At 35.8% G+C, this 25352-nt stretch overlaps 1 protein-coding gene across 1 annotated transcript in view; it reads left to right on the top strand.

Annotated features, from left to right (window-relative positions):
* LOC150076901 (proteasome activator complex subunit 4-like) overlaps positions 1-25352 on the top strand; it is a 514513-nt gene that overhangs the window by 158816 nt on the left and 330345 nt on the right. Inside the window, exon 16 of the mRNA XM_090386346.1 lies at positions 22622-22720. Coding sequence (XP_090242472.1) covers positions 22622-22720 — 99 coding nt within the window. The remainder of the gene's footprint in view (positions 1-22621; positions 22721-25352) is intronic.

The following is a 25352-nucleotide window of genomic DNA, read 5'->3' as shown; positions in this document are numbered from 1 at the left end:
CTAGCAACTCACTAGGATGCACAACTCAATTTTTGGAAATGCTAAAAGCTGCTCTGCCATACATCTTAAAATTCACAAAGTTTCGAAGACGGTTTCCTTAAGTTTAAAAGATAGAAGTCATAGGAAGCCACACCTTGTGAAACGTTTATTTATTTTTTTAGGTAAAAACAAGCTTTGCCAGGTGCTTTGCCATTAAAGTGATTTCCACTTGTATGCGCTTTATAATATTCTTAATTGTGGAGATGTTTCAACATTTCTAAATAGAAAGCTGGCTTATAGGCTGACCTGGTGGATGATAGTTGTGCATAGCACCCCACAACAGAAGAAAACAGTCATCAACACTTATTTTACTTTTCATATGGTGTGCTTTTTTTTGGAGGGCAATGAAGAGAATTTCCACTGTAATAACTGCTGTTTAGTTTCAGTGTCATAACAGTACACCTGTGTTTCATCGCCTGTTATGATATTTTTTAAGAATTTTTCATTGGTCTTTGCCAATTTAAGCAAAGCAGAACTCCTAGATAAGTAATGTTGTTTCGGATCTTCTGTTAACAGTCTTTTCAAACTTCATTGCCTCATTCTTAAATTTTCAATTAAAATTTTCAATTAATGCCCTGCCATATGCCATAAGAAATGCTTACCTCTTCAGCCATTTTACAGATAGTCGGTGTGCATTTCAGTCACCAATTCATTGTTTCTACTTGTTGTAGGGTTATCCAGAATGTTGCTTTGAAAGACGTGTGCCATTTTCAAGCAACATAATCACTGAAAACAAATTGTGCACAGCTCATAAGTTTCAGTTTAATCCATACATGTGGTTCTGTATTCTTGGACATTGTTAAATTTGATCAATGAGTAAATCAGTCCATCAGCCAACTACAGCACAATAACTTATTTAAATAGGTCATCCCGTTCTCTTTGAGGGGGGGGGGAAGGAACCTGATCTATTAAAGATAAACCAACAATTACTTGTAAAGCTTACACATAAAGATAATTTTAAAATAAATTTTGAAAACAAAAATTTTGTAGCTAGTATCTTACAATTTATTATGTTATGTATTTCTTCATATTTAAGGGCCTTTTATTATTGGTGAGGCCCCAGGTGCCAAGCGTTTCCATGGCCAAGTGATTCTCATGTATATAAAAAGTTTTTGTCTACTATGACTGAGTTTTCATCACTCTCTCTCTCTCTCGCTCTAAACTTTTCTGTTAAGTAGCCCTTTCTTAAAAGCACTAAGAAGACAGCCCAGTACCTTTTTCTTTAATTTAATACTCGTGCCGTGCTAACTGTACTAACCTCTACACTTGGCCACCAAGTGCACTGCTCCTGCTTCCTCGTGGCAAAGCCGGTAACTCGGGTGATAAAGATAAACCCCAAGGCCAGAAGGCTTCAAAAGGAAGCACAGTTTCATAAAGCTATATCAAATTTCCTGGTGATACATTGTCTATCTACCCAACCTATGGACAAGCTATTACTATTCTTAATTCAACAATTTTTAGAATCTATTGTTGTATCACCAAAAATAGTGAAAAGACCACAATCTGGAGACTTGATTGAAACAGCCACCTCAAAACATTCTGAGCGGCTATTAATGAAGAACTACTCCAGGAACTCGGCAGTCAAAAGAGTAATAAATGTGAAACGAATTGTGACCAAAAGAGGTGGAAATCTCAATCCAACTAGATCCATCATTCTGACATTCAGCACTCCACACTTACCATCCTCAATCAAAGCTGGTTATTTAAACTATCGGATTTGACATTACATTCCGAATCCCATTCTTTGCTTCAAATGTCAGAAATACAGTCATTCCCAGCAAACATGTTGAGGTCCATATGCCATATGTCCTATCTGTGGATCTAAAGAGCACACTCAAGCAGATTGCTCAGTTAAAACCCCTGCTTTTCAAAACTGCAAAGTAAGCCTCCTAGCCTTTTCAAAAGCTTGTGAACTATGGATAATAGGAAAGAAAATTCAGAAATCTAAAATAAAGTCGTGTTTCCTGAGAAATGTAGGCAAGTTATGTTGAGCATGCTTAGTAGTCATTCTACTGGGTATGCTCAGGAGGAGCATACCCAGTAGAATGGGTATGCTCAGGAGGAGTAGCTGTACTTGTGAAACCAATTATACCCTCCAGACACATTCAGTTACAAACTAGTGTAGAAGCCGTAGCAGTGCATATTTCAATCGGTATATCAGTAACCGTAGCTTCTATATATATTCCAGCTTCTTAACCATTTTCCAATGCTTGATAATCTTATTATGCAACTTCCATCTCCAAGCTGCCTTTTTTGGTGACTTCAATGGCCACCATCCATTATGGGGTTTTTGCCTGCAGTTGATACAAGAGGCAAATTGATTGAAACAACATTCTTTAATAATAACAACCTAACTATATTAAACTTTGGATCTCCCACCTATATTCACCTACCTAGAGGATCTACCTCTGCAATAGACTTATAAATGATCCTCTAAACAGTGATCACTTTCCAATCCTTTGCTCATTACAAACACCGTTAACTCCAACTCTGGAGTAACGATCCACCTGGAAGTTCAAGAAGGAAACTGAGACAGCTACTCCAGCCAGATCCAGTTAGATAGAAGTTATATTCAACAACATCCCAATGAAGATGTAAATACTTTCATTATTAATCAGATACTAACTGCAACTAAAAATTCCATCCCGAAATCACGAACACGCAAGTGGTCGTGATTTCGGGATGGAATTTTTAGTTGCAGTTAGTATCTGATTAATAATAACCACTGCAGTTAGTATCTGATTAATAATAACCACCATAACAACTGGTGGAATATAGATTGCTCTGATGCCAAACGTGAGAAAAACCATGCTTGGAACAACTTCTGTAAGTTTCCTACCACCAGTAATCTAATCGAATGCAAAAGACCAAAGCAAGGCAGATTAGATGAAAAGTCAAACGCGAGTCCTGGATTGCATTTGCTCCAACTATAACCAAAGATGCTGACCCGCAGTTCATCTGGAGAAGGATAAAAGCACTAAATGGAAAATTCCTTCGCCCATCCTCTCTAATACTCCACTAGAATGGGAAAGTTCCATCTTCACCTAAATAAATTGCCAATGCATTAACAGAATATTTTCTACAATATCTGCTTCTGCTTCCTCTTCTGTCTCCTTTCAGTGCATCAAGGCTGATGCAGAACACCACAAAATTAACTTCCCCATGCATCGCTTTCATACAACCACCTGTTTAATTTAACAGAATTTAAGGAATCTTTAAATAAATCTTCAAATGGTGCTGCTGGTCTAGATCCTATTCACTACATTATGATAAAACATTTACTTGAAGAAGACTTATGTACTATACTAATTTTCTATAACCGGATCTACTCAGAAAATGTTTATCGTTTCTTTCATCCTTGTCATACTAAAACCAGGAAAGACCCTTCTTTGATTCAAAATTATAGGCCAATATCTCTTACAAGCTCCAGGGAAAATATTTTTTGAGAGAATGGTTCATAGGTGGCTTATGTGGATCTTAGACTCAAAGAATCTTTTATCAGATCATCATTATGGCTTTCATAAGAACAGGTTACTCTTTACGTTCTCATCAAAGCTGAAGCCAATATTCACAATGCCGTTGTCCTGAAACAACAACTAGTCATGGTGAACTTAGATATCAAAAAGATATTTGACACCACCTGGCGACATGGTATTATTATGGGCCTTTGCCATCTAGGGCTAAGGGGTTATCTCCCTAAGATAATTCAGAATTTTCTATGCCACTGCTCTTTTCAGGTCTGCTATCAGAACATACTGTCTACATCCCATATTCGAGAAGGAGTACCACAGGGGCCTATATTGAGCGGAACATTATTGGAATTTGAGTCAACAACATGACCCGAGATATCCCTAGAACTGTTGAGGCTTACATGCATGTGGATGACCTCACCATCTCCTGCCAGTTGCAGAGCATGAACATCAACTCCAGCTTGCCATAAACAGAATTGAATCCTGGACCTCGTGTAATGGGTATCGTCTAGCAGATCAGAAATCTACCACCACTCACTTTTGTAAATGACATGCTCTCCACCCTCATCCTGAACTACAGCTAAACAATAGTCCGATACTCCTAGTAAACAGCATCCGATTTCTGGGCCTGATATTAGACAGCAAGCTAAATTTCTATTCACTGCCTGATTAAAACAGTTGAATATACTTCTGTCAGTCTCGTCCATGTCATGGGGAGCTAATCAGTATTCTTTACTTCACTGCTGCAAATCACTGATCCATTCATGCTTAGATTATGATTCTCTGTTATATGTTCTTGTTTATACTCTGGCATGACCACCAGGTCAGTAGAGTTTGCAATAAATCAATCGATACAAATCGTATTTAGCAGTCACGGGCTCGAACCCTGGTCCACTCAAAGAGTGTGTGCTATCGCACTCCTGACCACTCAGCTACGTCTATGACTCAGCTAGGAGAAGTACATTAGAACGGCTAAATGTCATCCAGCACAGTGCTCTGGGGACAGCCCTGGGAACTTTCAGGATTTCTCCAGTCCAAAGCCTTTATGCAGAAGTGTATGATTTTCCATTACACCTACAAAGAAAAACATTGCTGTGTCACTATGCAGTTAAGTTCCAGAGTCTCCCATCACATCCTTGTTTTGAGTATCTGTATAATGCCTGTTGTGATTCTTTCTATGATAGTAAGCCAAATGAAAACTCACCAGCAGCACTCAGACTAAGAGAAATTCTTCAGATTTGGAATATTGATTTAAGTAAAATTTCTCAAGATTCGACTCTTCCTGTTCCATCCTGGTTTTATATTCACACTTTTCATGATGACTACTTTTGCCAATGTGGGAAGAATGCTTTATCTTCCTCCAGTATCAAACAGTTGCACGCAGCTCATGCTATCCTAAACTCCAATGCCAGTACAATATACACAGACGGATCAAAAACTGACAATGTGGTAGGTTCTGTGGCAGTCTTTCCTTCATTCACAGTTATTGCTTCATTACCAGCTGAACGCAGCATCTTTACTCTTGAACTATATGCCATAAAGCTAGCACTTAACCAGATTGTTGTTAGCCGGTGGGTGAAGTGCCTACCTGGCAACCCAAAGGTCGCGGGTTCGAATCCTGCCTCGGGCTTGGATCAGAGTAAATGCAAAAACTTTGGGAGGTGCATTATAGCCGCAGAAGCTGATGCGCCAACAACTAACAAAAAAAAAAAAAAAAAAAAAAAAAAAAAAACACCCCAGATTGTTGAATATCACATGCTTTGATCTATACTGACTCTTTCAGTGAAGTCTTAGCCATAAAGGAAAATCTCTCTTCTTCTCATTCTTCTCATCCGGTGCTGAAAACCATTCACTACCAGTTACTCTCCTGGAGTGAATCCAAACAATCTGTAACTTTTTTTGGATCCCGGGACATTCCAGAATTCGAGGAAATGAGAGTGTGAGAATAGGTTGCCACTAAACAACCTATTCTCACACTCTCACAGCAATCTCAGGTTCCTTATATGGATTTCAAGACTATGATTCACAAGGATTGTTATCATAACTTGTCACAGATCTGGCAAAGTAATACCACCAACAAGCTTTACCAGATAAAATAAGATCTAAATTTGTCGCTCTCCAGGTTCAGATGGAACAGATGAGAAGAAATGGTATTGGCAAGACTGAGAATTGGCACACTCATCTTACACACCTGTTTTTATTATTGGGAGAACATCAACCACAGTGCACATCCTGTCACACTCAACTCGCTGTCCGTCACTTTCTGGTAGACTGCCCACGTTATTCATCCATCTGCTCTAACACCTACAAGTCATTCTGCAGATCGAATAAAGCTCTGATGTTACCCAGTTTTCTCTGAAATCAAGCCAATATAGAACTCTTGGCATACTTCAACATATTGGCCTTTTCCAGATCAATATAATTAAATAGATATAATGTATATAATAAACTACGATAGACATAGTTTGGCCTGAATAGCCCTTGTGTCGTTAAGCATTATATCAACAACAACAACTATGGGTGAAAATAATGCTTGATCATCATACTGTCAGTGCAAAGGGATATGCATTTTCTATTCTTCCAAATTTTTTCATGGCCCTAAAAGTAAGGCTGCTTTATTTATTTGCCACAATTGGCTGGCTGACCGGGCTAGCCGTGTGGGTAAAGCGCCTGCCTGGCAACCCAAAGGTTGCGGGTTCGAATCCCACCTCGGGCTTGGATCAAAGTACTGCAAAAAACCTTGGGAGGTGTGCACTATGGCCACAGAAGCCGATGCGCCAATAACTACCAAAAAAAAACAAAAAACAATTGGCTGGGTTATGGTTGAAGTTGACTGCCTGTTTTCTGGCTGCTCTCTTTCCTGATCTTATGAAGGAATGCCACCAAAAAATGCTACTATCTCCAACTACAACCCAGTCAATAACAGCTGGTAATTAAACAAAGCAGTGTTCTTTAGATCTCTGAATAACAAAGGAAAAGTCAGCATGGCCGGAGATTTGGATATAAGCTAACTGCATATTTGATCTAGTATATATATGCTAGTATATTCTAGCATAACTTTCTCCTACTTCTTCACTGTAAGAGAAGTTGGAGAAAGTTGACTTTCAAAGAAAGAAAGCAAGTCAGTGATCCAAGTGATTTGTTGATGTGGAGAAGTGACAGACAAAGGAAGTTATCCCATAATTGTAATTTTTTTGTGATAAATTGACAAAAACTGTGAATATTCTATTTTCCATATACTTGCCTTGAATGATAAGTCTACCGGAAGAAATATAGGAAATACAGTGCTTTCAGAATTTAAATGCATAAGCTATCCATTGAACGCTGTATACCATTCAGCCTTAACACTTTTTTTTATAAAACCTTGGTTTAGTTAACAGATGACAGTTAGAGATGGAATGAGGAATGAAGGATCTGTTCCATTGAAGAAACAATTTCACTGACATGATCTGAACAAATAATAGAATTGGGAGATTTAAATGGTAGTCTTGCTAAGAGAAAGAGGTAAAGAACAGAAGCAGACCATCCGTTCATATTCTTGTAATGCTAAATTATACAAGGGCTGATGATAGAGGTTCCATTGGAGAAGAGACCATTACCAAGTTGAGATCTGAGGTAACTAACATTAACTGTATATGACATGTGCAAGAAAGTTCCAAGAATGACTTTATAAATAAGAATTGAACATGTCAATTATTTGATTTTGTCCCCTTGAAAGTAGTTCCCTTGGACATCTCAACAAGAAGCCAATCTCTTTTGCCATGATTGGAAGCAGTTATGGAATATGTTTACTGATATTGATTTTAGTGCTCTTGATGTATACTACTGAAGTGAAGGAGGAGAAGGTTCTGCAGAGGTTTCAAAATGTGGATTATACAAAATAATGCTCTTAATTTTAGTGCCTTTGATGACTTATACTCGATGTATACAACTGAATTTCCTCCAGAGACCCAACTGTGTCCTTTCATTTAATTTTTGATATTCAGGATTAGAAAGAAGTCAGATGGAGCCAGATTGAGGGAGGAGGAGAAGGTTCTGTAGAGGTTTTGGATTATACAAAATAATAACCTGGACTACTTACATATTCTTTCGATTGGTATAATTGCAAAAAAAAGGCTTATTAGAAACTGCCATACAGACAGTGTACTAGCTCATGCTGCATTATCAGATTCTGCCCATTCTGATTTAGCTCCTCTGACTGCTTCTGTTGCCCCATATTAAACTATTCTAAAAGAGACATAGTGTATCAAGGACACTAAAATTGGTATTGGTAAGTTCCAGAACTGTTTCAGTTATGGCCAGCTTCATGAAGTTGCTTACAAGAAACTACTTTGAAGGGGTGGGGCACAGTCTTATTTGAATAATTTTGGAAGTGAGCAGTTATTGTTTACTCAGAGTTATACATGGAAAGAATTTGTCAGTTACTGTGCCACTATGTTAATATATATATATATATATATATATATATTTTTTTTACAGTTTGTGCAAAGACATCGCAATATGATAGAGTTGGATCGCAATATGATAGAGTAGGAGTTGGGAAGTTTGGACTGGGAAACAGGAATAGCAGAGGCGACGGGCTGCTCGAATTCTGTGAACAGTACAATATGATGACAACCAATACCTTATTTGAAGTACCACAGAGAAAAAGGTACACCTGGAGAGCACCATGTGATATACAACGCTATCAAATTGATTACATACTAATCAAGACAAGATACTGCAACCAAATTAAGTCAAGCCACAGTTATCCTGGAGCAGAAGTTGACAGTGACTACTGTCTAGTGATGGCAAAGTGCAATCTTAGAGTTAAGAAATTCAAAAGAATTGGAAGGACTAGTTGGGATTTGGATAAATTACAATATGAACTTGCTAAGAGGAATTATAAAGAGAAAACAAATGAAATCATAGCTAACATAACAGGAGAGATCAATTGGGATTTGATAAAGCAAGGTATATTAAAAGTTACGCAGGAGACATTAGGAAGGAGGAGCTTTGGTCCAAGGAAACCATGGATCACGGAAGAAATACTAGAACTCATACAAAGACATAACGAATATAGGAAAATATCCACAGAGGAAGGTCAGGAGAACTATAGATACACAAAGAACCTAATTACAACCAAATGTTGGGAAGCAAAACAAAACTGAATGAATGAAATGGCAGAAGACAATGATGAGGACTTGGCAAAGGGAACAGACAAAGCATATAGGAAGATTGCCATTATAATACAATCCCAAAATGAGGAGTACGATGATTAAAGACAAAGAAGGGAACCTACTGATGGACCCAGAGGAAATTGGTGAGCATTGGAAGGAATATCTTGAAGAACTCTACTGTGGATAGGAAACAATTGATGAGAATGACTATATTGAAACAGAAGACAAGGTGGAAGAGGATGCTCAAGGCCCAACAATTACAAGGAATGAATTTGAATTAGCATTAAGTCAATTAAGGAACAAGAAAGCAGCAGGACCAGACAATGTCCAGGTGGGGCAACTCAAGAATATGGGATGAGACATGAAAGATAGGCTTTATTAAGTGATACAAAAAAATCTATGAAAGTGGTGAAATCCCAGATGACTTTAATAACGGCAGAACAATCACTGTTCCAAAGAAAGGAAATGCTAATGACTGTGCCAATTACAGGACTATAACTCTACTGTCCCATGGATCCAAAATCATCTTGAATGTAGTGATGTGGGACAAGGGAAGCGCTTCTAGCAATGAGAACGATTCTTGAAAGAAGAATGGAAATGACTAGGAGAACATACATTGCTTTTGTTGATATACAAAAAGCCTTTGATAACATAAATTGGAAGAAGTTGTTCAGAGTCATTAAAAACTTTGGCCTGGACTGGAGAGACAGAAGGCTTATCCTGCATCTGTACAAGACACAATGTACTGAAATAGATATTAATGGGTACCATAAAGGAAGCAAGGATCAGGAGAAGTGTGAGGCAGGGTTGCTCTTTATCCCCGCACCTTTTAACATGTTCATCGAGGAATCCATAACAAAAATGAAGCAGAAAGCAAAGGGTATCAAGATTAATGGACAACAGATTCACTGCATCAGATTTGCAGACGACATAGCATTATTAGCTGGCTCAGAGCAGGAGCTGTGTAAGATGTTGGAAAGGCTATCATTAAGGCTACATGATTCACATCTAAAGATAAATGCACAAAAGGCTAAAATACTTGTCGTCACTAAGAATGATGAACAACTTCAAACAAACATCAAAATGGGGAACAAGTGAAACAGTTTTGTTATTTGGGGAATTTCATTAGCCAGGACAACTGGTGTGCTACAGAGATCAGAAGAAGAACCACCCTTGCCAAGAAAGCTTTCAGTAACAAGCAAAATATTCTAACCAGCAGACACATTGTTGTGTGAATTTTTTATTTTTTTTGGCTGATGCTACATAAGCTCATAAGCTTGCTTTCTTGCATCACATGCCACGATTACTATTACTACTACATTGACAGGGAGACTAGGAAAAAAGTTTGCTAAGTCATTCATTTGGAGTGTGCTGCTGTATGGAAGTGAAACCTGGACATTATGCAAGCAAGATATCAAGAGACTGGAGGCTTTGGATATGTGGGTCTGGAGGAGGATACTATAATTTTTAGTGTTTCTCACCAACCATTGAAGTAAAAACAAAAACCAAAATCTTAAAAAGTTTGTTTAAATTTACAGTAGATCAAACAAAATACGATTATACAAAATGTTACTGATAATAAAATACTGAATTAGGATAGAATAAAACAAATGTAATTTACAGTGAATGTACAAATAAAATGATAATAAAATACTGAATTAAAATGCAATAAAATATACTAGATTAAAAGCGCTAAAATAATCTTCTGCCTTCTTCCTCAACTGTTGAGGAAGAAGGCAGAAGCCTTTGAAAGCTTCAATTATTTTAGCGCTTTTAATCTAGTATATTTTATTGCATTTTAATTCAGTATTTTATTATCATTTTATTTGTACATTCACTGTAAATTACATTTGTTTTATTCTATCCTAATTCAGTATTTTATTATCAGTAACATTTTGTATAATCGTATTTTGTTTGATCTACTGTAAATTTAAACAAACTTTTTAAGATTTTGGTTTTTGTTTTTACTTCAATGGTTGGTGAGAAACACTAAAAATTATAGTATGAATATACCCAACCCCAGAGGCCTATTTGAAGAACTGGAGGAGGATGTTGAGGATTAGCTGGACCAAGCGACGATCCAACAAATCTGTCTTAAACTAGATGCAAGAAACGCGGAAGCTACTCATGACTGCGGCAAAAAGACAACCGAAATTTTCATGACACACCCTAAGACAACAAATTTTTAGTGAATTTCTCAGAAGGAAAAATATTGGAAAAGAAAGGAAGGGGATGACCAAGGAAGAAAATTCTGGAAAAACCTAGGTGCCTTCGTAGCCAGGTGGGCAGGAGCAGCAGTGCGTAGCATATGCTTCTTGATTAGACTGGGGTTCGAGCCCGTGAGCCACCAAATACTGAGGACGCGGAAAGGTCAGGGAATGACCACTGCATATCCGTGGAGCAATATGGCCTTAGTTGCTAATGCTCCTAAAAAAAAAAAAAACAAAAAATAACCAAATGGAAAACCTAATGAGGAAAACGAACTTTAGGGAATATGAGGAAATGAAACATTCATCAGAAAAACAGAGATATATGGTTGCAGTGACAAGGTGAAGCCTTTAGAGTTTGATGATGGTGAAAAGACATATGTTTTTCCTTGCAACATGATTATTGCTATTTCCAGAAGTTAGGTTACTGTTTGTCTTATGTTTGCATTATTACATAAAATAAAGGGGAGGCTCCAAAGTCCACTTTCATAGATGTTGATTATTTCACAAAGTACCAAAACGTGAGAGGGAAAAGCTGAAAATCACGAGTTTCCAATCTGAATTATTAGAATTTTGTACATAGGACAAACCATTATGTCATTCTTGATATATCAATAATAAAAAGATGCTGGAGATATCACTTTGATATTGCAGCAAAAGAGGAATTACTTTCAGAGTAGGGAGAAGCAGTAGTACAACAGGAAAGAGAAATAATGAACAAAATCATTGTACCCAGCAATGGCAAAGTGCTGCAAGTCATTGAAACTATACATGCCTGTGTGGTGTTTCATTTTCATGTAAGTATGCTATTGTTGGTTTTCAACACTCTGCTACTGTTAGCCACACTGAAACATAATTTCTGTACAAGTTCAATGAAACAATGGTTTTGTTCACCGCTCATCTTTCCCGTGGTACCACTTCTGTATTCTGGAAACACATTTCTCTTTCACCATCTTATAAAAGTGGCAATAATTCTAACACCTTTTACTACTGATATACTAAGAATGCAGCACCTTAAAAGCTGATCTTAGATTAAAAAAAAATTCAAACTCTCCAGATTGTAAACCCATAATTTCAAACAACTCTTTTGTCTTTAATTTTTCAATATTTCATCTAAAAGCTGATTTCTCGATGGTAGCTAGCATCTGGGATACCGTGCACGTGCATGCATGTGTGTGTTTCATTTATGGATGTTAAACCAATTAAAAAGATGCTACATAATGAAAAGTAATCTAAAGTGGTGTGCATGTGTTTTTTAGCTAGAGAGAGAAAGAATAATTTAGTTAATAACCAAAGTTATTAATCAAATTAGTTTATTTAGATTGTTTGTTAATATTATCAAACAATTAGTACATACAAAATATATTGCTGGTTATTAATGAAGATGTTGAGTGGCATGTCATTCAGTGTATTCTATTACAGTCATAAGAGCCATCTATAGATTACTAAAAATGTGGGAAGTGTGGGGACCAACATATTCAAAATAAGGTGAAGAAGAATCGAAAAGGGATAGCAGGAGTACCTTCCTTTTCTTTGAGTACTCTAATAGATTGCAAAAAAACAATAAGAGTTAGAAAGTCAAAAGTAGTGAGAGGTTTTTAATGGATTGTACTCTGATACAGTTTTCCACTCACTGCATTTTCACTTAGTCATCATGATGTAGGCATAACCAACCATGATCTGTAAAATTTGTTATTTCTTGAAATATTACACTGCTAAGCTAGCTCACCTTCTTTTAACTGCAGATTATAAATAACTTTATTAACTGATCCCCATTTTCATAAACTAAGTGAACATATTAGTTTCATTAAGATAAGCTAGGTGAAAGAAAATAAGAAACAAGAGAAAACGGCAACTCACAAGTAGCATTGGTATCTGTGGTACAGTAAAAGTCCGAAAATCCAGACTGCTTGGGGACTGAGTCGATCTGCATTCTCAGGCAGTACTTTTAAAATTCAAATTTAAGATGGAATAAAGAAGAGATGACCAGTTAAATTTTGACAGTTTATTCATTAGCAAATAAAGCATGTTTCATTTATTGAAACAAGCAGTTTTAGGGAAAAATAAAGTCAACACCTGACAAAGATGTAAACATAACTTTTCACTACAAAAAAAAAGTATGTAATGCTTGAAATCATGTTTAAAATGAACAATGTAAAAGAAAAATATAGTATATAAATGAAAGCAGAAGATATGTATTTTATATAAATTAATTATTTTTTTTAGTTTATTAACGAAACATTTCGTATAAAATACAAAGTTTGAAAAACAAACAAATATTTATTGGTTCTTTTCTGCGATTTCTGTTGCGTCTGTTGCACTACTTGTGGATGGAACATTTGCAGCTTTTACTCTATCTGCTGCATGCACTGCTTGATGCTTCTATTGCTTTCTTTAAATACTTTCATATATCATCTTGTTTACGACTTTGTAATTTCTCTATGATAAAATTATTATGCACCATGTGCACATGCATGACGTCCTGAAGACTGAAGCTATGGTTCTGTCCCATAAATTTAATAACTGTTTCAACGGACTTTTCTGCAGTAGACCAGGATATCTTTTCTTCTGAATAATTCTCTTCTATTTTATCAGGAGTTATAATGCTTTGAATAATTCCTTGATCAGTGAAAGTCACTGCAACTTCAACATCATCTTCAATGCGTATCCACTCTTCTATGTCATCAGCATTAATTTTGCATAAAGGGTTGTCTTCCATACATAATTTAACAGTTTCCATCAGTTCTTTCACTTCAGATGCCTTCAGCTTTATGTGAAATCCTTCAAAATCTTTGTTTCGATCAGATTGTAGATCTGCAAACATCGCATTTGGCCATAACTTTCGGCATGCTCTTAAAAGAGTTACAGGCTTGACTGCATTTGATACAGTCGCGAGTGAAAATGTTGCATCTTTGATTGTGAAACTGCATTGAAATTCTTAAGGGTCGACATTCTTATGCATCATTTTCGTCATAAAAACATTTTTATAGTGACTTTTAAAGTTCCTAATGATTCCTTGATCCATGGATTGAATTAATGGTGTTACGTTTGGTGGCAAGTAACATGCAAAAATATTTCCACAATCAGACACTAATTTTGATTCATGCAGGTGGGCCCTACAGTTGTCGAGAAGTAGCAGGCACTTTTATTTGCAGGCTTCCCCAATTTTCTCAAGTTCTGACGAACTGATGGAACAAAATCATGAACAAACGAATTAAAGAAAAATATATCTTTGTCCATCCAAGCATTCTTTTGGTCTTTATAGGTCACAGGTAAGTGCACAATTCCTTTAAAGAGCTACGGGCGATGAAATTTAACAATCACTAAAAGCTTAATTTTATGCTGACCTGAAGCATTAGCACACATAAGAACGGTTACTCTTTCATTATTAAGCTTAAACCCTGTTGCATTTTGTTCTTGGTTTCCAGCCAAATTTTTTGTGGGCAAACACTTCCACTAAATCGCCGTTTTCATCAGCATTATAAATTTGATCGGCTGTAAGGTCGTAGTCAGATATAATTTTTTCAAGCGTTGCACCATATTCTGTTGCTGCTTGTGTATCAGCCGACTGTCATTCTCCAGCAATATCTAACTGTCTAATACCACGACGAGTCTTGAAATTCCTAAGCCATCCATCACTAAATAAATCAATGTTCATTTGCTCCTTAAAAGACCTTGCTTTGGCAATAAGCATCGGCCCAGAAATTGTCATACCTTCCAATCGTTTTAGCAAAAACCATTTGTACAAGCTTTATCAAAATTCTCTAATTTTCTCTAATTTTGGCCGATGTAAACTTTTTCTCTCAGCAATTTTATTGTAAGGCTCAGACGAAACTGTGAATTCTAGAATTTTATTCTTTGCCTTTGTTTATATCATAAATTGTAGACTTTCCGATGTTATATGTTTCCATTAAAATAGTATTGCTCACACCACTTTCTAGCTTCTTAATTATTTCAAGTTTGTCACTCAATTTCAACGTGTTCTTCTTTCTCTTCACACCATGATATTTATTTTTAGAAGCCATTATTATGGGCTTGTAAATACGTATGCTATATATGGTAAATGGAATGAGTAGGTCAAAAATTATAGCATTGCCACGGTTTGATTGTGCCGACCGGGCTAGCCGGGTGGGTAAAATGCCTGTCTGGCAACCCAAAGGTCGCAGGTTCGATTCCCGCATCGGGCTTGGATCAAAGTACTGCAAAAACCTTGGGAGGTGCATTATGGCCACAGAAGCCTATGCGCCAACAACTACCAAAAAAAAACAAAAAACGGCTTGATTGCTCATTTCAAAATGGCGACTGTGAGCTTGCTTGTTGTTGCTGGGCATCTGTGGCACTCATGCATGCGTGCGTGCGCACACAAAAGTCCACTAAATTTAAAAAGTTTGTGAGTTTTTGAAAAGTCCAGATTTCTGGCATCTGCATTTTCGGACTTTAACTGTATATAGAATGTTCTGGTAGCAAGCTCCGGTAAACTTGGGATCCTGGACTCTTTACTCTGCTACAGAGTTTGGATTTTGTTTGATATTAAAATGCATCAACAAAAATATTGATTCTTGGTTAAAGTTTGTCATATTGCTATTGCTTCTGATCTAACCTGATCCTCAAATGGGAGCAATAAGGCAGACTGCTAGTTTTACTGGGGAACTTAGCATCCCAGACTTTTATTTATGTATTGAAGTGTATCATTTTGATAAGAATTTCAGAAATGTTCCAAAATACATCCAGTAAGTTTAATCCCCCCCCTTCCCTAAAATTCATGTTGAGAGCATTGATTTTCAGCAAAATGTGTCATGTTCATTTTGAATGTGCAAATAGAATGTCAATCATGATAACTGAAAGCCAGTGAGAATGGTGGGATACTCACTTGTCAGTTATGGCACCTCCGTAGCCAGGTGGGCAGGAGCAGCAGTTCGTAGCACACACTTCTTGATTAGACTAGGGTTCGAGCCCATGACCACCAAATACGGAGGATGCGGAAAGGTCAGGGAATGACCACCGCATATCCCCGGAGCAATATGGCCTTAGTTGCTAATGCTCCTAAAAACCAAATAACAACAACAGCTTGTCAATTATGATTAGTGAACTCTAACGAGCACCAGCATTAGCTATGTCGCATTGCCAATTGTGTGAGATTTACAGCAAAAGTAGTAATGCAGCATAAAATAAAATATCACTAACTCTTGCTGTGACCTGAATATAGTTCATGAAAATCATCCTGTAATTAAAGACAAATCAGTTATTGAGAAATATACTCAGACTAACCAAGAGTAATAATTGCCTAAACTATGAAATGCCATCCTAATATTTAATGAGTAAGTCAGATAATATCAGTATTGAACCCTAGAACAAGAGAATCTAAGGTTTGACATGCGTCATCTCAGTGACTGCAGTCATGATAAAGTGGTCGGAGCGTACCATAAAATGTTTTATTTTCAACTGAAAGTAAACAGATATTTAGATCTTATGTAGATTAAAAGTGTTTAATTTCTCTGTTAATAGTTTTTTTAGTTAGTCACCCAATATACACTAGCATCGAAAAATTTATGAACTATTGCTTAACCAGTTCCCCCACCAAATTAATTAATAATCTAGTTTAAATATACAATATACTGTGTGTGTGTGTGTGTGTGTGTGTGTGTGTGTGTGTGTGTGTGTGTAAAGTTAAAAAAAAAAAAAAAAACATACAGTGGATTCTGGTTATTTGGGCCACCGGTTAATCGGAGCAGCTGTAGATTTGTGGCAAATCTTAAAAAACAGAACCCAATCAAGAAAATAGCCAGGATTTACTTTGCTTAATTGGTACAACATGCCGTTTAATCGGGGCAGGAGACCGCAGCACTAGAGATTACCCTACAGTCGTCTCCGACCAAGCCACGTGGTACAGTCGGATTTCTGGAGGTCACAACCATAAAACAATTAGCAGTCACCTGTTTATTGGGCTTTTCTGTTAGTGCGATCTATCAGAAATGGATAGTAAACTCGATCTTATTGAATTTGTGATAATACCGACAGCTAGAATTCCGTGGGTTATTATGGTGAAATGTGTTTACACTTCCATGGAATCTTCAATCATATAAAAAAATGAATTTTCAGACTCTTCTCTTCATTCCTATTTTTAAAGCTTCATAACTTGTTACTCCATTCTCACTTGTGCATATCGTGTTACTTGCAATTTGTGTGTGCCTTTCTTTGTTATTGATTGCTTATCTTTTTACTGTTTTAAATTTTAACCCCACCCACAAATGTCAACTAGTTACTATGTGCATATTAGAGTACGTATTAATTATTCCGATTATCACGTATATTCTTCCGATTTTCACATATCATTTAATTTTTTAATTGGTAAGGTAATAAAGGGTAAATTCTTAATATATCTTTACTTTTATAGCCTGTGGATAATATTCCTCCTATTTTCGCTAATTAGAATCGCTGTTTAATAGAATTAAAATTCAATTCACAAACGTGATCGCAATGACTGGCACTTACTGCACATCGTATAGTGAATGGTACTTTACTATGGTGAGTCCATTGCAACGTGATTTGATTGTACAGTGAACCAATTGTAAAGCGGGGGTTCATTGTATTTTTAACTATTTACGTGGAACTTCAGATAATTGGGGCAGCCGCTGAATCGGGCCAAAATGCACTAGTCCCGAAGTGTTCCGAGATCGACTGTATTTATAATAAGAGAAAAATAGTTATAAAATTGACAAAATAAGAATGTTTCTACATAAATCACAAAACTGGCATCTCATCAGGTGTCAATGGCCAGGATTGCAAGCAAAATAGCATGCCTTCATTTCTGATGTAAACCAGAAGCCATAAAGGTAAATAAAAATGAGAATAAAATTTTTTTGTTACCAAAATAAATGAAAATAAACTTTTCTGAACAAAATAAAAAATTTTATAAGGATTAAGGGGGGAGGGTTGAAAATGGCTTGTGAACTTTGCAGTTGACACTATGAATATAAATAAAAAAATTGAATCGATAACAAAAATTTCTAGAAAAATATAACTCATTAGTCTAATCCAAATTTGAGATTTGAAAATAATTTATAAAATAACAACAGCTTTGGAAAAAATAAACATTATAGAGACAAATTAGGAAAAGATGGAAATTTTTACTGTTTTCAATTCACTTGAATTGGGATTACTTTCACTACTCTTTCCTCCTTTCTCCCATCATCTCAGGGTCAGAGATTTTGAAAATAGTGATAGTAAATCTTCATTAAGCTCAGTCATTCCCTGGGCTGAAGCCCATCGATGGCTATAAACCTTCACTTGGATTAAACTAAGTTGTATGTTTTTAGAAATTTCTATCGATGCCAGTTTTTAATTTCTCGTCTTCATAGTGTCAGCTGTAAAATTCACAAGCCATTTTGAATTCTTCCCCTTTAATCCTTGTACAGAATTTTATTTTCACTTATTTAGGTAAAAAATAAATAATAAAATAAATTTTTTTTCCCTTCTCATTTTTATTTACGTTTATGCTTTTTAAATTTTGTTTTCTGGTTTACATCAGAAACGAAGATGTTATTTTGCTTGCAAACCTGGCCGTTGACACCTAACAGAGAGGCCAGTTTTGTGAGTTGTGTGACAACATCCTTATTTTGTCAATTTTGTAATTATTTTTCTCTTATTATTATTTATTTATTTTTTTTCTGTTATTGTTGTTATGGTTACCTTCTGTCACTCTCGCGCTTTTTTTTCTCTCCACTTCATTGTCCATGCTCTGCATAGGTTTAGCATTTGCTGCCCTGACTGCATTAGGCTATTTCCTTTTTTTTCTATTTTTCTGTCTTGTTTCCACTTGTTTTTCTATCTGATATATATATATATATATATCGAATATATATATAGACACACACACACATATATATATATATACAGTAAACCCCCGCTATTTGCAGTATCTGTATTCGCGGTCGCTGATTTAATATAAAATGAAACCTAAAAAAATGTGAATTTTAAAGCGACGTAAACATTTTCTGCCATAAAGAACCATGGGCATGGCTTATCTTTCCCGGTCAAAACAACGCTCAGTGGGTTGGGGGAGAGGGGTGACAAAATCGCGAGCGTGGATGTTTCTCGCTAATCCTTGTTTAGTATGTGTTATGCGTTTGTCATGGAAGGTTTCATCGTTTGCTTTTAATTTATATGCTTATAAACTGAATAAATTTATCAATTTATAAATTGATATGCTTACAAAAGTGATAAATCTACCGTTTTTGCAGTTTAAACAGACTTTTTTGAGTGTGTTAATAGAAGAAAGTGACTTTATTGTGTTCTTTCTAACCTGTACAAAAATATGGCTATAAATAACAAGGGAAATGTGAAAAGATCAAAGAAGGCGATAACATTAGCAAATAAAATTGAGTTATTAGATAAAATTTCTAATGGTGAAAGTGTCTCCTCAGTGGCAAAACATAATAAAATCAATGAGTCAACGGTACGCTCAATCAAGAAATCGGAAGAAAAAATCCGCCGTAGTGTCTGTGAAAATGCGCTAATTGCTTCAAAAATTTGCTCTGTAACTCGTGATGTTAAATTAGAAAAAAATGAAAAAGGCTTAAAATCTGTGGAAAGAAGACCGAACTTAAAATAAAATTCCGTTAAGTTCACTCATCATTTGGGAAAAGGCAAAACTCCTTTATCAACACTTTAGCGAAACTGGTGATAGCACTGGCGGGATAAGTTTTTTAGCTAGCAAAGGCGCTGGTTTGAAAGATTTGTTTGAAATTTGTAATAAATATTACATTTGATATTAAATTGTTTCTTATTTTCATTTTGATGCCATATGCTTACATTTCACTATGTGCTGTCTATGTACATAGTCATATTATGAAGGTACATATAATACATACATAGACAAAATTTTAGACTAGTTTTTCTTATATATTTCATACTTTGGAACGGAACCCCTTTATTACTATGGGAGCCATAACTCAGTAATCACGTTTTCGGTATTCACGGCATTTCTCAGGAACGTAACCCCCGCGAATAGCGGGTGTTTGCTGTATATTATTATTATCAGTGTATTAGGTGGAGGAGCTGAACTTGTCAGGTGTAATTACCTTGGGAAAATGAGAACATGTGCATGGTAAAAACAGATTACCTGAAATAAAATGAACTTAAGGTTTAACATAAAAATAAACCGTGGGTCCTAGGACTTTAACTTACTTAGTTTTTGTTTCTCCCAGTGCTGTCACTTTGGCTCATTTGTTCAAAGCTTACTTCCCCGTCACACGGGTTATGGTTCACTTTGACAGTTTCACACTCTCTCCCCCCATGCGGGATTACTTCAACACTATACAGTGAACTTTGTTTTCTTCTTTGGTCTCCGATGGCACTCAGCTAATTCAACATTTTTCTGTCCATGCCCACAGTAAGTTTTCTTATTTTGCCTTCTTTTGGATTTCATTCATTTTTTTCTCGTTTACAGGATTCTATCAGCATTTTGTTTTTGTTTTTTTTTTGTCCTTGCCTTTTTCCCATTATTATATGGGGTCAGCATTTTTTATTGTTTTGGCATGCAATTTTTACAGCCGGATGCTCTTCCTGACGCCAACCTTCACCCTTTATCCAGGCTGGGAATATGCGGTGGTTATTCTCTGACCTGCCGCATCCTCCGTATTTGGTGGATACGGGTTCGAACCCCGGTCTAATCAAGAAGCGTGTGCTGTGCACTACTGCTCCTGCCCACCTGGCTATGGAGGCAGGATTCTATCGGCATTATTTTAGCTTTACTTTATTTATTTTTATTTTTTATATTCTTTAATTTTAATCCTTCCTTCCTTTTGGTCTCTGTTGGGTCGGCTATGATGTATACATATGCATTCTTTACATGCACATCATAACAGAAACAGAGAGTCTGCTTATTGTGGTGGCTCCTACGATTTTCGCTGCCGACCCTTTGACGAAGTAGTCCTAGGACCCATTAATTTCATTTTATTTCAGGTAATCTGTTTTTATCATGCATGTGTTCTCAAATTTTCTATGGTAATTACACCTCAGAGTTCAGCTCCACCATGTAATACACTGATATTAATATATTTGTCTATATTTCATTATGGTTGCCAGTTTTTTCTGCTATAACTAGTAGTACCCCAGATCCATAACCCAGTTTAATATTTTTAATTTTATTTTTTAATACCTTTCTTGTTTGCTAACACTGTCAGTAATTTCATTATATCTTATTTTTATCAACATTGTGTGTGTGTGTGTGTGTGTGTGTGTGTGTGTGTGTGTGTGTGTGTGTGTGTGTGTGTGTGTTTTTTTCTTTTTAATGGCACTTTGACATATAAGTATTATTGTGCATACAAATCTGGTAATAAAGTTAGCCCAACTAGGTTATCTTAATTCAGCATGGCCTATACATATTAATTTTAAGAAGTGTATTACTATGTGATAATGAATTTTTCATTACACTTTACTGATGAACTTCCCCCCCAGATAAAAATAAGATAAAGGTATTAGAAAATATCACTTAGTAAGAGGCTGTATATATGTATATAGCCATACCTTAGGACATATACGTGCTGTTATGCCTTAGAAAAGCGTTACCGACGCAGTCCAAGGTAAGGCAGAAACAAATGTACAAATAACAGTAAAAACATTTGTAAATATAAAGGTAAATGTAAATACAATTTGATAAGACAAACTTAAATCCCATGGCTGGCATATTTCTTAAGGAATTAACAGAAAACCAACCACCCAACAACCAAATAACCCCCCCCCCCCACAGCAGACATTAGCATAGGATGTCGGGGCCTGAGGCTAATGCACCAACACGACACAGTATAAAGTAAGTGTGACTGCGCAGTAAAAAGCTTCGCTACCTATATAACAATTAGAAGGCGGGAAATAACCCCTTTCTAAACTACAACTTCCTCAGGACAGTAACAGTAGGTAAGAGCCTTCACAATATCGGATACTTACCTGTTGGGCTTTGTGTCCCCTATCACAGTTTGCTGTAGAGAACGATTATAAAAATTTAAACTAAAATAAAAATAAGTAAATGAAATATTTTAAATTTAAAATGTAAATTTGAAAGTTAAATTAATATAGCAAAAATGAAAATTTGAAAGTTAAATGAATATAGCAAAGAAGCCAAAAAATGAAAATTTGAAAGTTAAATTAATATAGCAAAAAGGCAAAACTGATATAGGGACAACAGAAACGGGTAGGTATAAGACATTACATCAGATAGGCTGTCAATCCACTCAAAGTCCCCGAAGAAGTAGGGGATTGATGGCCATGTGATGGAATGTACAATATTATAATATATGTAAATGTATTGTTATTTAAAATTAGTATTGACTGAAACATAATTTTAGCTGAAGGTAATGAAAATTCATCAGTAAAGTGTAATGAAAAATTCATTATCACATAGTAATATACTTCTTAAAATTAATATGTATAGGCCATGCTGAATTAAGATAACCTAGTTGGGCTAACTTTATTACCAGATTTGTATGCACAATAATACTTATATGTCAAAGCACCATTAAAAAAGAAAAAAACACATACACTCACATATATATACAGGCACGTATAATGTCCAATTGGCATAATTACAATGGCATTAACATTGCTCATAAGTATTCATTAAACTATAAGCTAAAATCTATCCTATTATGCATACTACTACTACTAATAATATATATATATATATATATATATATATATATATGTTTATTTTTATTTATTTATTTATTTTATTATTTTTTTTGTTATAAAGGCAGCATTAAGAAAGCTTCACTCTTTTGTGTCCAGTCACATTCTTGAGACAAGAGTTTCTGGAAAATTTGCTTCTAACATGTGTCGTTCAGCAGCAAGGGTAAGTTTTTTAAGAAAATTTAATGTATTACCAGCAGTAGAACATTATTGATTACATAACATCTTAGGGACCTTTTTCTGAACACTATGCTTGAAACACCTGTTGTTATGCAGTTATACAGCTGCTTTGTTGCGGAAGTGTATCGAGAGGTAGCAAAAATGTGTTATTTTTTCGGTGGCTATGTTGACAAAGTGTGATACATGGTGCTTGTTTCGAACTTCTAATCATGACTACTTCTGGCTGAATACAAATCATTTTTTGAACTCCACTCATATTTTTAGATTTAGGCTGCTTGTCTTCGGCATTTTTTTTTTTTTTTTTTGCAATTTCTTGAATTTGATGTTAAAATTAGACTAAATATTACTGTTTAGATTTTATGATTTCTAAATTTAAATTAAACTTAATCAGATGCATTTTTGTCAATGGAAAACTTGTTCCCACCTCAGTGTAGTCTAAACTGTGGCATTAGTTTACTTTTAAAAGTAATAACAACTCAATGGTTGTACTTTAAAGAGACAAAAACACAAACTGCCCCGTACAGCAAACTGTTCTTGGCTAAATATGTACGTTGAAGAGTGAACATCACATAAACCATTGTGTTTTGTTTTTTGCTTTCATATAAAATCAGTTTCAGAAGTACACCAGTGATGTTTTTAGACTAAAAAGAATACTAAATAATATAAATTTACAAAAATGCCGGTGCCTCCGTAGCCAGGTGGGCAGGAGCAGCAGTGCATAGCACACACTTCTTGATCAGACTGGGGTTCGAGCCTGTGACCACCAAATACGGAGGATGCGGAAAGGTCAGGAAATGAGCACCGCATATCCCTGGAGCAATATGGCCTTAGTTGCTAATGCTCCTAAAAACCAATTAACAACAACAGAAATGCCAATTATTTCAAATTTAGCAGCATTGTTTAGATGGTACCAAGTCCGATTTGCATGAAATATCACTATAAACAGACTTCAAAATCAACTCCACCACCTAACCAACGGTGTGAAAGAATGATAAATAAATAAAAAAGACCAACCATTGTGCTCCATCTTGTCTTGTCTCATCAGAATGCCACAAGCCCAACAATGGTCAGGATTCCCTGCATTTGAACATTAAACAAATCAGTGCATTGCCAGTGTGAGAGATATATTACTCAGCGTGTTGATGCAATAGATTTGAATAATAGCAGCCTTTACACAGTGAAAAATTATAGTACAACAGATCAGAGAACTCACAAGACAACGGCAAACCACTGACATGCACGCATGCACACACACAGTGATGCCACTCATACTGCTTATATCACTATAGACAGTATGACTGGTGCATTAGCATCTTAACTCATTACTAACTATGTAACATAAAAATAAACTTTAAATATGTAATAAAGAAAAGTGAAACAGGAAAAATGGAAGAAAATCGGTATAGTAAACATCGGTGGCTGAAAAGCATTACTTACCACATGTTGTGGAAACATAATTAGAACTAAAATAAGAATGAGCCACTTGTATGGCAGCATATAAGTTATTTGTTATTTGTTTGCTATTTGGTTTTTAGGAGTATTAGCAACTAAGGCCATATTGCTCCGTGAATATGCGGTGGTCATTCCCTGATCTTCCCGCATCCTCCGTATTTGGTGGTGACGGACTCGAACCTCGGTCTAATCAAGAAGCGGTGCTACACACTGCTGCTCCTTCCCACCTGGCTACGGAGGCGCCGCACATATAAGTGGAACAGAGAGTAAGTCAGTATATAATTATGGTGGAAAATGGAGGAAAAAAGGGGGTGAAAATCGATAAAAAGGGTGTTACAGAAGAAGTGCACTCATAAAATAATGTCAATTTATTCAAATTTAGCAACATCCCATTGATGGCACCAGGTCCAAATTGTGTGAAATATCACTATATACTATATAAATATATATTTTTCACTGCACAAGGGCTACCATTATTCAAATCCATTTCACTGGTAGGTTGATTAGTGCGTCTGTTAGGTTGGAAATGCATTGATTTGTTTAATGTTTGAAAATGTTGGCTATTGTTGGCCCTGTGGCTTTCTGATGAGATGGAACACAATGGGCAGTCTATTTTGTATATTTATTTTTGTTTCACAATGCTGGTTGCGATGTCATGGTTGGTTTTTGTCTCTGTTTATAGTGATATTTCAATTTGGACCCGGTACCATCAAGGGTGTGGGGGAACTGCTGAATTTGAAATTATTGGCATCTTTATAAATTTTTATTATTTGGTATTCTTATTAATTAGTGTTTTTTTTAAAATTATTTTAGGAGGAGCACATTCCTTCTGCAACACCCTTTATCTTGATTTATTTACTACCCCCCTTTGTTTGTTGCTGTAATTATGTACTGGTTTACTTTCTATTTTTCACTTACTTGGCTTGCCATATGACTAGCATATTCTTATTTTATATTCTAGTGATGTTTCTGCAAAATGTGGTAGTAATGCTTTTCAGCCATTCATGTTTTCCATACAGATTTTCTTCCTTTTTTTTCCATCTTTCTTTTCTTTATTACTTATTTAAAATTTACTTTTACACGTGCACATATATTCAGTAAATTCCCATTGTAATGCTCCAACTTAAATAAATCACATGCAGTGCATTATAACAAGGTTATAT

This window comes from Mastigoproctus giganteus, chromosome 12 (genome assembly GCF_048544385.1).
Source record: "Mastigoproctus giganteus isolate SK-2022 chromosome 12, ASM4854438v1, whole genome shotgun sequence".
NCBI lineage: Eukaryota > Metazoa > Arthropoda > Arachnida > Uropygi > Thelyphonidae > Mastigoproctus > Mastigoproctus giganteus.
This window is presented reverse-complemented; position numbering and strand designations above follow the sequence as displayed.